General features: G+C 30.7%; 1 protein-coding gene across 1 annotated transcript; it reads right to left on the minus strand.

Moving 5' to 3' along the window:
• Window positions 1-4,723: 4,723 nt before the first annotated feature.
• Window positions 4,724-13,841, minus strand: LOC128182687 (N-acylethanolamine-hydrolyzing acid amidase-like). Its single transcript, XM_052851405.1, has 10 exons — window positions 13,628-13,841; window positions 11,979-12,088; window positions 11,539-11,608; window positions 10,920-11,046; window positions 10,250-10,340; window positions 9,919-9,998; window positions 8,895-9,067; window positions 8,713-8,775; window positions 8,216-8,311; window positions 4,724-7,393 (listed from the first exon to the last, which is right to left on the minus strand). Exons 1-10 carry the CDS (start codon window positions 13,822-13,824, stop codon window positions 7,315-7,317), a joined length of 1,086 nt encoding a protein of 361 aa, XP_052707365.1. The 5' UTR covers window positions 13,825-13,841; the 3' UTR covers window positions 4,724-7,314.
• Between the last annotated feature and the right edge of the window lie 13 nt (window positions 13,842-13,854).

Here is a 13,854-nt window from a genome sequence, read left to right on the forward strand (position 1 = left end):
TTCGTAAATAGATAAGAAAAATGTCTATTTTTGGCTGATTTTGATTGAATTATACAATGTAGAAATGGCGTCACTTTTGACGTCATATACTACCAGTGAGTGCAAATAAATCAAATAAATAGATGAAAAATATATTTTATATCAACTTTTCTAAAAAAATTAGTTAACATTTAATTGTAACCGAAACACTTAAAAAATGGCGAATTATGGGGGCCAAATTTAACTCTTATCATATATAGTTCTTTGCAAATTTTGTTTTCCACTAAAACATTTTTGGCAGTACTCCAATATTAAAAGTTAAGATTTTATATTTTAGTCTTTATAATTTTGCATATATTCTGTTGGTTTTACCTCACTTATTCATCAAAATAGGTAGGCAAGAATTGCAAAAATAATGAAAAATGCTTAAATACGATAAAAGACACAATATCTCAAAATTTTGATCCTTGAACGCATATAAATTATATGCGAACAGAAATGGTCGATATAAGTAGTTCAATACATTAAATGTTTTTGTAATATCATGATCCAATTTTTGGTAAAATTGGATCAAAAATGGGTATGGATTTAAAAAATGATAGAGGAAATTCGGATTGGAATATTTCTAAAAATTGTTGCTGAAATCTTAATTCTTTATATCTGTTTGGTGCCATTACCATTCATAAACTGTATTTCATTTCTTAAAGTGTGTTATTATTTGTAGTATTTTTACAATTCAGAAAATCTCAAACGTACTGTAAAATTTTATGGGATTTTTCTTGATAATGAAAATAAGAAGGACCAATGAAATAAGAGAACCAATGAAAAACGAAAGACTTTACTCAGCCAACTCAATCCAGTTGCGCAGTGTAACTGGCGGTTATTTAAAATTTAAGACTGTGTTTAACAAAAACGGATAACAAAATAGATAAAACGAATAAATACATATAGAAATATGTTTGATACTATCGCATAGATCAGTTTCAATCATGTGATTCCAATCATGTAAACTCACCTCAATACGATATTATTATGAAATATTTGTATAAAAAATACAATAATTTATATGTTGGTTATGGGTGTTGTTTAATTACTTAGGGTTTGAGTTCTCAAATTCGGATTGTTAAACAGTTCTTGAAATGTAATGAGTTAAATTTGTTATAAACACAAAAATTATTTATGAAATGAATTATTATTGGCATTACATTGGATAATTTTACATTATTATGGAATTAGGCTCAAACAAATATAGACTTTTAGCCAAACAGAGGAAATTCAGACTAAAGGACTATATATGATAAGGGCCTAAAATGGCCCCCTAAAATGAACATCATCATTTTACTATCATTCTTTGTTTTCTTTTTACAGATATGTATGTGATGTGTTTACATAATATTCATTTTGGTTCAAGTGCCCACAATTTAGAAATATGACATTGTAAAGAAAACCTTTTCCCGCCATTTTTGCATTTTTAGAGTAAAACAGCTTGCTTTCAAGCAGTTTTTCCTCCTGAAAACAGAGCGCATTCTTGAACAAATAAAATAATTTAATCAGAGAATGAATCTAGCCAAGACTAATAAGTGACAAAAAAATTTTCCTTGTTCAAGCATGCGCTCTATATTTCCCATTCGTAAATAGATAAGAAAAATGTCTATTTTTGGCTGATTTTGATTGAATTATACAATGTAGAAATGGCGTCACTTTTGACGTCATATACTACCAGTGAGTGCAAATAAATCAAATAAATAGATGAAAAATATATTTTATATCAACTTTTCTAAAAAAATTAGTTAACATTTAATTGTAACCGAAACACTTAAAAAATGGCGAATTATGGGGGCCAAATTTAACTCTTATCATATATAGTTCTTTGCAAATTTTGTTTTCCACTAAAACATTTTTGGCAGTACTCCAATATTAAAAGTTAAGATTTTATATTTTAGTCTTTATAATTTTGCATATATTCTGTTGGTTTTACCTCACTTATTCATCAAAATAGGTAGGCAAGAATTGCAAAAATAATGAAAAATGCTTAAATACGATAAAAGACACAATATCTCAAAATTTTGATCCTTGAACGCATATAAATTATATGCGAACAGAAATGGTCGATATAAGTAGTTCAATACATTAAATGTTTTTGTAATATCATGATCCAATTTTTGGTAAAATTGGATCAAAAATGGGTATGGATTTAAAAAATGATAGAGGAAATTCGGATTGGAATATTTCTAAAAATTGTTGCTGAAATCTTAATTCTTTATATCTGTTTGGTGCCATTACCATTCATAAACTGTATTTCATTTCTTAAAGTGTGTTATTATTTGTAGTATTTTTACAATTCAGAAAATCTCAAACGTACTGTAAAATTTTATGGGATTTTTCTTGATAATGAAAATAAGAAGGACCAATGAAATAAGAGAACCAATGAAAAACGAAAGACTTTACTCAGCCAACTCAATCCAGTTGCGCAGTGTAACTGGCGGTTATTTAAAATTTAAGACTGTGTTTAACAAAAACGGATAACAAAATAGATAAAACGAATAAATACATATAGAAATATGTTTGATACTATCGCATAGATCAGTTTCAATCATGTGATTCCAATCATGTAAACTCACCTCAATACGATATTATTATGAAATATTTGTATAAAAAATACAATAATTTATATGTTGGTTATGGGTGTTGTTTAATTACTTAGGGTTTGAGTTCTCAAATTCGGATTGTTAAACAGTTCTTGAAATGTAATGAGTTAAATTTGTTATAAACACAAAAATTATTTATGAAATGAATTATTATTGGCATTACATTGGATAATTTTACATTATTATGGAATTAGGCTCAAACAAATATAGACTTTTAGCCAAACAGAGGAAATTCAGACTAAAGGACTATATATGATAAGGGCCTAAAATGGCCCCCTAAAATGAACATCATCATTTTACTATCATTCTTTGTTTTCTTTTTACAGATATGTATGTGATGTGTTTACATAATATTCATTTTGGTTCAAGTGCCCACAATTTAGAAATATGACATTGTAAAGAAAACCTTTTCCCGCCATTTTTGCATTTTTAGAGTAAAACAGCTTGCTTTCAAGCAGTTTTTCCTCCTGAAAACAGAGCGCATTCTTGAACAAATAAAATAATTTAATCAGAGAATGAATCTAGCCAAGACTAATAAGTGACAAAAAAATTTTCCTTGTTCAAGCATGCGCTCTATATTTCCCATTCGTAAATAGATAAGAAAAATGTCTATTTTTGGCTGATTTTGATTGAATTATACAATGTAGAAATGGCGTCACTTTTGACGTCATATACTACCAGTGAGTGCAAATAAATCAAATAAATAGATGAAAAATATATTTTATATCAACTTTTCTAAAAAAATTAGTTAACATTTAATTGTAACCGAAACACTTAAAAAATGGCGAATTATGGGGGCCAAATTTAACTCTTATCATATATAGTTCTTTGCAAATTTTGTTTTCCACTAAAACATTTTTGGCAGTACTCCAATATTAAAAGTTAAGATTTTATATTTTAGTCTTTATAATTTTGCATATATTCTGTTGGTTTTACCTCACTTATTCATCAAAATAGGTAGGCAAGAATTGCAAAAATAATGAAAAATGCTTAAATACGATAAAAGACACAATATCTCAAAATTTTGATCCTTGAACGCATATAAATTATATGCGAACAGAAATGGTCGATATAAGTAGTTCAATACATTAAATGTTTTTGTAATATCATGATCCAATTTTTGGTAAAATTGGATCAAAAATGGGTATGGATTTAAAAAATGATAGAGGAAATTCGGATTGGAATATTTCTAAAAATTGTTGCTGAAATCTTAATTCTTTATATCTGTTTGGTGCCATTACCATTCATAAACTGTATTTCATTTCTTAAAGTGTTTTATTATTTGTAGTATTTTTACAATTCAGAAAATCTCAAACGTACTGTAAAATTTTATGGGATTTTTCTTGATTTTTCAAAAAATATTCAATGGCCATTAACTTAAAAATTAGGTCATTGACCTGCTTTTTTGAAAAGAGGAAAATAACACTACAATCAAAGGTCTACAACATACAATAGATGGTTTTTCAATATCATCAGTGGATATTTTTTCATTCTGAGTAAACGTCATTCTTAATGGAAAAAAAGTGTATTCAACAAGTTTATGACCCTATAGCAGTACACTTTCGTAGAGCATTAATGAAATTTTTTTTCTTGACGTAACGTCATATCTTTATGACATTATTTCTCTGTTTTAGTAAAAACATAAGGCCCTTCTTATAGTTAACAAATGCAAATATAAATCCATAAAAATCTTGAATTATGAAAAAAATGCCATAAGGGCCCTTTTCCTATGGGCAAAATCATATAATATGAAATAGTATCATGTAATACAATATTATATTACATAATATATCACAATAGTTGTAACATATTATATTGTATCATTTTAAAATCATGGTATTGTATGGTATAATATTGTATCATTGGGATACATATGATATTGTATACAATGATACAATATGATTTGATACAACATTGTATCATATCATATGATACAATATCATGCTATACAATAATATATTCTTTAATACAATTATCATATAATACAATATTGCATCAAATGACACAATATCACAATACATCATATCATGCAATATCGTACCATAATATACAATATAATACATAAAAATATCCTATGATATAATATAATATTGTGATATACAACACTGAACACTATTGAAACTATTTTATCGTTTAATATATTTTTTTTACAGTAGAATATCATATGATATAATATTGTATCATGTAATATAAAGGTGTATAATATCATACCATACTATATCATAGGAATCATGTTATGTCATATAACAACAAACACATCTGTCAAACAAGTTTGAGTAAACATTCTTGATAATGTAGATCAGATTTTGTATCTGAAGCTAACTCTGTGATTCCTTATATAGTAAAATTTAAGCCATACAAATTTGAAATACCAGTAGCACCAGTATCTATTAAACAATGGACCTGTTCCAAAATACTAAACCTTGAAAAAAAAATTGATAAAGATTGAGCAAATAATAATTAAGATTTGTCTATCAAAGGGCACCTGCTAAAAAATCTTTAACCAGCTCAAAAAACCTTAACCTCATCCAGCATCCGAAACCTATGACTCAAATTCAGCATCCAAGCCTGTCAGGTGCATCAGTATCAAATGACAGACCAACCATGCAAGTTTTGTGAAGTGTGGACCAGTAATAACTAACTTAAAGATAAAGTGTAGAAGCAGAAATATTCCTTGAGGATTTTATTTTGTTAATTTTGTTGGCAGTCCATAACTAAATCTAATCCATGGCAAATTTTTAACCCAAGTATCAATGAATACAAATGGATAAGATATGACGAAATTAAATGCTAACGAATTCTTATTTGGTTTAAAAAGAATAAAATTTGACTCAACGAAAATATGTCGACGCAGAGGGTATTTCATAAGCTCCCCCGACTATGTCTTAGTGAGCTAAAAAGGGTAACCTTGACAGAGTATAGAGTACATGAACTCATTTTGCTTGGGTTTTTTTTTATTATTATTTTATTCAATTTTCTATGTGATGAACAGACTGAGTCCTGGAAAAAATCTTATCAAGTATCACAGATATGCTTCGGATCATCAAAACATGCTTATAAAAATCTAAATGTTTTCCTTCTTCTATCTCTTAAATTAATTTAATGAAAACAGTTTCAAAGATCAAAAATGAATAATATCATATTTTATAAAATCAACATAACTATTAAAGTCATGTAATTGAAAACAAAGAGAAAGTTTTACATGCTTAATTACAATTTTAGAATATATGAATTGAATGAATTGAACATATTTATTGATTTAATCAAATGGATTAGACATAAAATATATATAATACAGTGTGAGCATTATTATATTATTTCAATAAAAAATGTTTTACATAATCATGAAAAATATGATCTTATATCAATATTATCAGAAATATAATTGTGAGAACTGTGTGAATAAAGGCACTTGTTATTACATGTACAAACATTTTTTTTCAATTGTATGTCTGTGTATATACTAGTTTGATCTCGTTATCGGAAAGAAATATCTGTAAAATCAAGAAATATACACATTTACATTTGTTTACATTAACGCTATATACACTGTATCAAAAGCTATTTTGCAATGTACTAATAGTTTGTCACTGTGATTGAGTTATTTAAAAGAAATCTTGGGACAATTTAATAAAACAAATTATTCATTAATAGTAATTGTTATTAGTATTAATCAATAAAACATTGCATAAGAACTCTTGGTCTATATTAATATTGGTGTAGAAGAATAGTGAATCTTATAAATGGTTATAAGGTAAAAATATCAAATTCAAAACCCATAATGAACAAATAAAAAAGAAAAAATATCATTGGTTATAAGTATGTGACCTGTTTTAGCCACATGAGTCCTAGCTTGTTTTAATATCAGACAAGAGAAAAGCTGTCAATGTGACAGCAAACCGGGTTTTCTTTTATGTGAACTGTATCCATAATCCTATCAACACGTATCCAGTGAAATGGAGTACCCTATATGCAACATTTTGCCAAAAAATGACTAAGTTCAAAAGCTGGTATTTTTTTCATAAATTATCAGAAATCAAAATCCTAGCAATATGCACACCTCTGATATATGAACAATTGATCTGCAAAAGAACAACTTCCTATCTTAAAAACTGTAGGAGGAGTTATCCGTACAATGAGGGTACCCTATATGCAATATTTTGCCAAAAAATGACTAAGTTCAAAAGCTGGTATTTTTTTCATAAATTATCAGAAATCAAAATCCTAGCAATATGCACACCTCTGATATATGTACAATTGATCTGCAAAAGAACAACTTCCTATCTTGAAAACTGTAGGAGGAGTTATCCGTACAATGAGGGTACCCTTTTGGCAGCCGCCCGCCCGCCCGCCATTTTCACCATTTTAATAACCGGATTTTTCCGTTGGAAAACCCGGTTAAAAACTAATTACATCTTCATGTACATGTACACATAATATGTAAAGAGCTTGTTTAATAATTGTTGCATTTTGCAACTCAAAATTATGAGCTGATGTGAAAATGGGAAATGTGTAATAAATAGAGAATAATTCATTAATATAATAATAGTACAGGTAATATCACAGAATTACATAGGATAACCTTGCTTTGATGTAACGTGTGCTCTGAGTCTGTTAAGCTTCAATGTTTGTAAATGGTTCGTCTTCATTTAACATTTTGTAGTGTCGTACAGATACTGTGGAATCTTTAACCATTGTAGTGGCGAACCCAGACCTTAGTTAGCTCAGGTTTCGCGGCAGACATCACTATTGTATAGGTGGTTTTACTAAAAAGAAAATGTACCAATATTAACAATTCTTGAATAAAAATCCTCTTAATTGAAATGAACAAGAAATGTTTGTGAAATATTCATGCCCCCTCCCTTGAAGACCTGTGAAGAAAATGTACATCAAATTTCATTTCAGAATGTACAACCTCTGTGAAGAAAATGAACTGAAAATACAAATTAACATTGTATTTTTTTTTAACTCCAAGGGGCATAACTCTGTCGAAAATTGCTCGGTCGTACCCAAAATCAAACTTGACGAAGATGTTACATGTATTATGATAAATCTGTATACAAAACTTCACCGAATGACCAACCAACCAACAGCAGCAGAGCAATATGCTCTCCCTTCTTCAAGGGGGGGGGGGGGGGGGGTATAAATATTCATCTTACTATCTAAATGAAATTTGATATGAATTCAGGGAAAGAATAAAAACAATAGAATCTTTAACTCTCTAATGGATTTCTCACTGGAATAAGGCTAAATCATTATGTTCCCTTCCCAATCTTAATAAATAAGAAGCAAACAATTGAAATAAACTGTATCTTCTTGCTCAGAACTTTCAAAATCTCTATTACTAGAGCAGTTATAAAATGTATCACAATTAGGCTTCAGAAATAAGGTCAGTGGAAATTGACATGTAAATAATGTAAAAAAAATTTAAAAGATACTATTTGTGAAGTGGTACAATATTAATGGTACAACAGCTGTATATATTTCTTATACAGTAGCACCCAATTATAGGGGGACAGGGTGATTACTGATTGAGTACAGGGGGACAGTGTGCTTACTGATTTTGTACAGGAGGACAGGGTACTTACTGATTGAGTACAGGAGGAAGTGACATTACAGATAGCAATGAATCCACGGTGATATTTTTGGGCCCTATCTCATTCATTTTCTTCACAGCTGGGTCTCTGTTAAAATAGATGAATGAAAATCAAATATTGAGAGGAAAAAACAATAGGCACTACAAAACATATTACATTTGAGTGTGTAAACTATTTTGTTTTTTGGAAAGCATCGACAAATTTTATGAGTGTACAATGTGTTTATATACCAATTAAAAATGCACTTAATCAAATCAATGCTAAGTTGCTAACTAATTGACAATTCAAATTCTGCCCAATTCTGAATACGCTAAATATATTTAAACTACCGAATTTAGCTTTGTAAACCTCAGGGTATCAAACTTGCAACCTTTAGATACTGACCCATTTACTCCTTGTTTAACCACTTGGCCATGGCCTCTTCACTAACAGATACACATCTTACATATACATACATCTACAAAGATTGTTACAGTAGCCATCCATACCTTCTATTGTCACTAGCTGGAGGAGGGACCCAGTGGTCATAATTAGTCTCCACTTCAAACCACCTAGCAAAAAAAAACCAACAGAATAAAGGAAGCTAGGTTATCGGTGGTAAACACAGTACTGAATGTCCTGATGTACTTGTACCATTACTCATTAACTGACAAATCTCTGTACCCTGTACCTTCCATTCTCAGGGTCCAGCTGCCATAAATCGACCGGCCCTAGTCTGCCCTTGGTGATGATCATCCCCTCCCCTTTGTTGACCCCACCTACGATAACGTAGCCCGAGGCCTCCGTGGATGTGTACGCCATTTTGTCTACTGCCTCCTTAAAGTTATTACTCTCAGCAAATGTCTACAATCAATTAAGGTATTCGATGTATAACGACCACATTTTGTACCTAATAAATGAATGGTCCAATATTCTTAATCATGATATCATTTTGAAGGTGTTATCAAATAAAAATACTCCACCAAAGGAATTTTCAAAATTTTTATTATGGCCCAACAAATTACACCTTGAATTCTGCATTGAAGTCTATGGGCAATGTATGTTTTATTAAGATATTGTAAAAAGTAACTTAAAATTAGTAAAACCCTTTTGGTTAATACATGCATAAACTTTCTCTTTATTTAAATATGAAATAAAATGAATCATTTACCGCAGATATTTTGACGAAACAAAATTTTTCTTTTTTTCATCAAGGGGAAATAACTCTTTAAAAAAATTTAAAGTGCAAAATGACCGGCTCCTTATATGTTGTCTGTCATGTGAATTTGGTTCATTTCACTTTTTTTATAGTTATCAAGCAATACATATCTAACTAGTTTAAAATGCTTCAAAATTGTTTAATATTCCTTCATTATACATTGAATACCTTAAAAAAAGAGTTTAATTGAAAACCAAAATATTACTAAATGTTTATACATTTTCGAGGAAGCCTTTTAAGGAGGATTTGGAGAAAACATGGCATATACTGTAGATTCCTTATTTTAAGCGAGTACTTAATTCCGCAATTCAATGGTTTTCCATCAAAGCACGAGAACATAAAATCGCAAGTGCTGAAATTTTATCATATTTTCATGTGGTTTACAATTGTCCAAGGTTTTAAAATTCGTGAGACTGGCTTCTTGCGATTTTACGCGGATAATAATTCCTCGCGTTTAATAAGGAAATTACAGTAGTGTGTGACCCTATATACTCACATCTCGCATTAAGAAACTGATTGGCATGGCTCTTCTATCTAATAGGCCAATGATAAAATTCTCCCACCACGCTCCCTGATCTGAAACACAAATAAACAGGAATAGACAACTTCTCATAACAATAAAATCATGTATATTGTACTAAGATACATTAAACATTATCCATTTCATTGTATTTCATTGTATTTGACCAATAACCATATTTCAAAAACCTTCTATCAAAATTGTGCCCTTGCCAACAGATATTATTTGTACTGCAGTTGTCTCAAAAGATTGAAGTTTGACCGTTCTGAGACATAGAAAGATCACTGTAACAACAAGCTATGCCCACCTCTCTCATCCAGAGTCATAGTGAAGCCCTTGGGCTTCATTCCTGTGATGAGCCCCACGTAGCCAGCATATGTCACACCACTGTACACAGTCTGCACAAACAAAAACCATTGTGAAAGCTTGATATGGGGCACATCTTACTACAGTAGGTATATAGCGCCAGTCTTATTATTATTGTTCTATCTGAAACACTATGTCAGGAAACTGGCTTAAGCCAAGTGTCATCACACCCAATAGGCTTCTCTGTGAGTTTACCCTTTTTCTTCCTGAGAATTATTTAGCTAACAGTGGTCAAGTGTGAAGCACCTGTTATTACAATAAGTACATTATACCAGCATCATTTTAACTGAAGCACTATATCAGGAAACTGGCCCGAGCCAAGTGCCACCACCCCCAATAGGTTTCTCTGTAATTTTACCCTTTTTGTTCTTGTGTCTACACACAAGACAATTTCATGAATCATAAATAAAAATTTCTTTGACACTTCCATCTGTCTGAGAACATTTAGCTAATAACAGTTGTCAGAAGTCTTTTAGAAGAAAATTTCATAATCATTGTCGACCATTGATCATTTTCAAGCAACATTTAGCATTAAATATCAGTCTGAGAACAAATACCGGTAGCTTTGTATAGGAATATAAATCTACAACTATAAAAATGATTTCTCCGACCTGGTTTTTTTTTATGAAGTCAACTCTAATTGTGATATTCCTCAGCATGTCCACAAAGCTATAGTCTAGGTTCCGAGAGTGCCAGATCTGACCATTGGCATCCTGGGATACAATACTGGTACAAAACCTGAAAAGAAGGTTTGGTCTTTGTAAGACTACCATATATTTTGGGGAATCATTTCAATTCATGAGGGCCAATTTCTTTGGATTGTCAATATTTAAATGCTATGTTGGGATGTGACTTTAGGGATTTATTGCTATATATAAAAATAAGACTGTGTTTCATAGTTATTCCAGATATATTTTTAAGAAATCCTGAAAACTGATCCTCCATGAATATTGATGATTCAACATGTCACTTATGTCTTTATTTCATCTTCAAATCTTCCATTAAAAAAACTTGGACAACAATCACAAAAATAATTTTATTTTCAACCATATGAAAACTAGAAAAAATACTAGAAAAAAATGCATGTACTAATAATTTGGTTTTATTTTTTATATATGAAAAATTCAAAATTATTTGGCTTTCAAAAATTACCTACTGGTACAAATGTTTATTTCAATGTGATGTTAGCCTGCATTGCTTTCAGTAGGTCAAAGAAATGTTTAGACTTACGCTGTCACATCATAGAGAATATTCATCCCCACAATACCACCAAGATTCATATTAAGGGCCTTGGCTATACCTTATAACAAAATCAAATCAATTATTGTACATCAGCAATTGAGTTTAAATCTAAACAAACAAGATATTTAAAACATTCAGAACTATCTTAATATTAAAATCTAATTTTTAAAAAAAGCTATGCTTAGTTTAGAGGAGAGCAGTTTAAATACTGTAAACTAATTCAATTAAGTACATATGTACCATCATATTTTTATCATTTTTCAAATTTCCTCTTCCCTGCTAATTCAAAAACACGCTAATAAATGCTTAAACAAGTACTAATTCTATATGTCTACAGTACAGTTACAAGCTAACCGACAATATGAGCATCACTGTAATCTCAACAAAACAGAAATCAGCTTGATGATCAAATTTTTTTTTCAAAATACCTCTCATTTCTCCTGCATAAGGTTTGGGAAGAAAGTTGTCTATGTCAGCAGCTACAGCTTCGATAGCCTTTATGGTTAAATTGGCATATGGAAACTTGCCGAGGATTGATCTGAAAAATAAAGAGTGTGATTTGAGGCAGGGAGCAGACTATAAGGAGCAAGTGCTTCTGACATTGTGAAGACTGAAGTTTGTAGATATTACACATTTTTGCCATTTATGCATGAAATGAAAGGTGTACGATATTATAGCTGTAGAACTGTAGCTCTCCGGGAAAAAAAATATTGACAGACCGGAGAGCTTCAGGGCCACCCATTGAAAAAATTGTATATTTATTGCGCAGAAAAACGTGCGCTAGTTTTGGACTGATTTACCTTATTTATATGCAGATTCTGTGAAAACAATTAGTACCATTAAATTCTTCATGCAATTTACTACTGATATCGTCTGTTCACTTGCCTCTGATAGTCTTTTAAACACCATCACAAGTCCCGTAAATTCATGTGGTGCACTTTGTTTACATGTAAAAATGGCGACTCTCGATCTCGATGTAAATTCAACATACTTGATTTTCCAAGGTCGGTAGCGTGTTTCGATGAAAGTCTGAGGCAAATAAAGAGGCGATATCAGTAGTAAATTGCATGAAGAATTAAATGGTACTAATTGTTTTCAAAGATTTTGCGTATAAATAAGGTAAATCAGTCCAAAACTAGCACACGTTTTTCTGCGCAATAAATATACAATTTTTTCAATGGGTGGCCCTGTAGCTCTCCGGTCTGTCAATATTTTTTTTCCCGGAGAGCTACAGTTCTGCAGCTATCGATATTAAAACAAAAGAAAAATAACAATTCATTCATGTTAAAACAAAATAAAAATTGTTACCTCCTGAAATCTGAATGGTTTGAGGGTTATAAATGTGATGTAATCTCATTGATATTAATATAAGATGATACATGTAGTAGAAATATTGTAAAGTTCAACATGTGGCTATCTATGCCATAGAAAAGTATTTAGTCCGCAATGATAAAAATTCAACGGGGCCTTTAAGCCCTAGGTTTGTTTTAAAGTTTGTCCCTGTGCCTTAAAAGGAAAAAAACTTGTCACCGTTTCTTCAGTGCAAGTAAATATTTAGCAAGACTGACAACTTTAAAGATGAGTTTAAAACACTGACAAAAAATAACAACAGCTTATGATAAAAACATTCATGTACCGGGCTAGACAATAAATACTTCCTCTTCCTAAACACTTTTGAAGGAATCATATAACCACATATGACAACATACATGTATTCATAATCTTGAATGTTTTAATGCACTCCACCGCGTGTGAATACATAATTGTACATGTAGTGTGTTTAAATACTTGTCCAAAATTCTGGAAAAAAAGAAACATATAAATATCATCATCATTTCCCCATTGAAACATTGAAGTTTATGAGTAGATAAGACGTCATGCATATGCTTTAATAAGCTTCCTCATTACATGTATATCTTGTATAACACAGAACAGCCTATCGTTATCTCAAATTAATTTGGTATGAACTATTCAAACAAATATAAACAATGATCTTTATGGTTTAGATGCTTTATTTGACTACAGATTAAATACAACAATTAAGCAAAAGCTGCTTGTTAACACAAAGGTGACTTACAGAAAGACGTTGTATACATCGGGCACTATTTCTTTGTGGTCCTTGGCAACTTGGACCCATCTTTCCTCCTCGGGAAGATCCAAGTCAATTCTATATAGTGGTGGTACTGTCAAGTTATCTGGGTAGCAACTGACATGGCAAAATGAGGCAAATATACTCAAAACCGAAATCAGACACACTGCTACGGAGAGAGCCATTTTCGTATCATGTGATACATCAGCTGTCAC

Source organism: Crassostrea angulata, chromosome 5 (genome assembly GCF_025612915.1).
Source record: "Crassostrea angulata isolate pt1a10 chromosome 5, ASM2561291v2, whole genome shotgun sequence".
Lineage (NCBI taxonomy): Eukaryota > Metazoa > Mollusca > Bivalvia > Ostreida > Ostreidae > Magallana > Magallana angulata.

Excerpts from the sequence above, each read along its gene's own strand:
- LOC128182687 (XM_052851405.1), bottom strand. The coding sequence starts at position 13,824 with ATGGCTCTCTCCGTAGCAGTGTGTCTGATTTCGGTTTTGAGTATATTT. Across the intron at positions 11,609-11,978 it reads TTATGCAGGAGAAATGAGAG|GTATAGCCAAGGCCCTTAAT; the intron begins GTATTTTGAAAA and ends TTTTGTTATAAG. Across the intron at positions 7,394-8,215 it reads CTTCCTCCTGTACTCAATCA|TAAAACCACCTATACAATAG; the intron begins GTAAGTACCCTG and ends TTTTCTTTTTAG.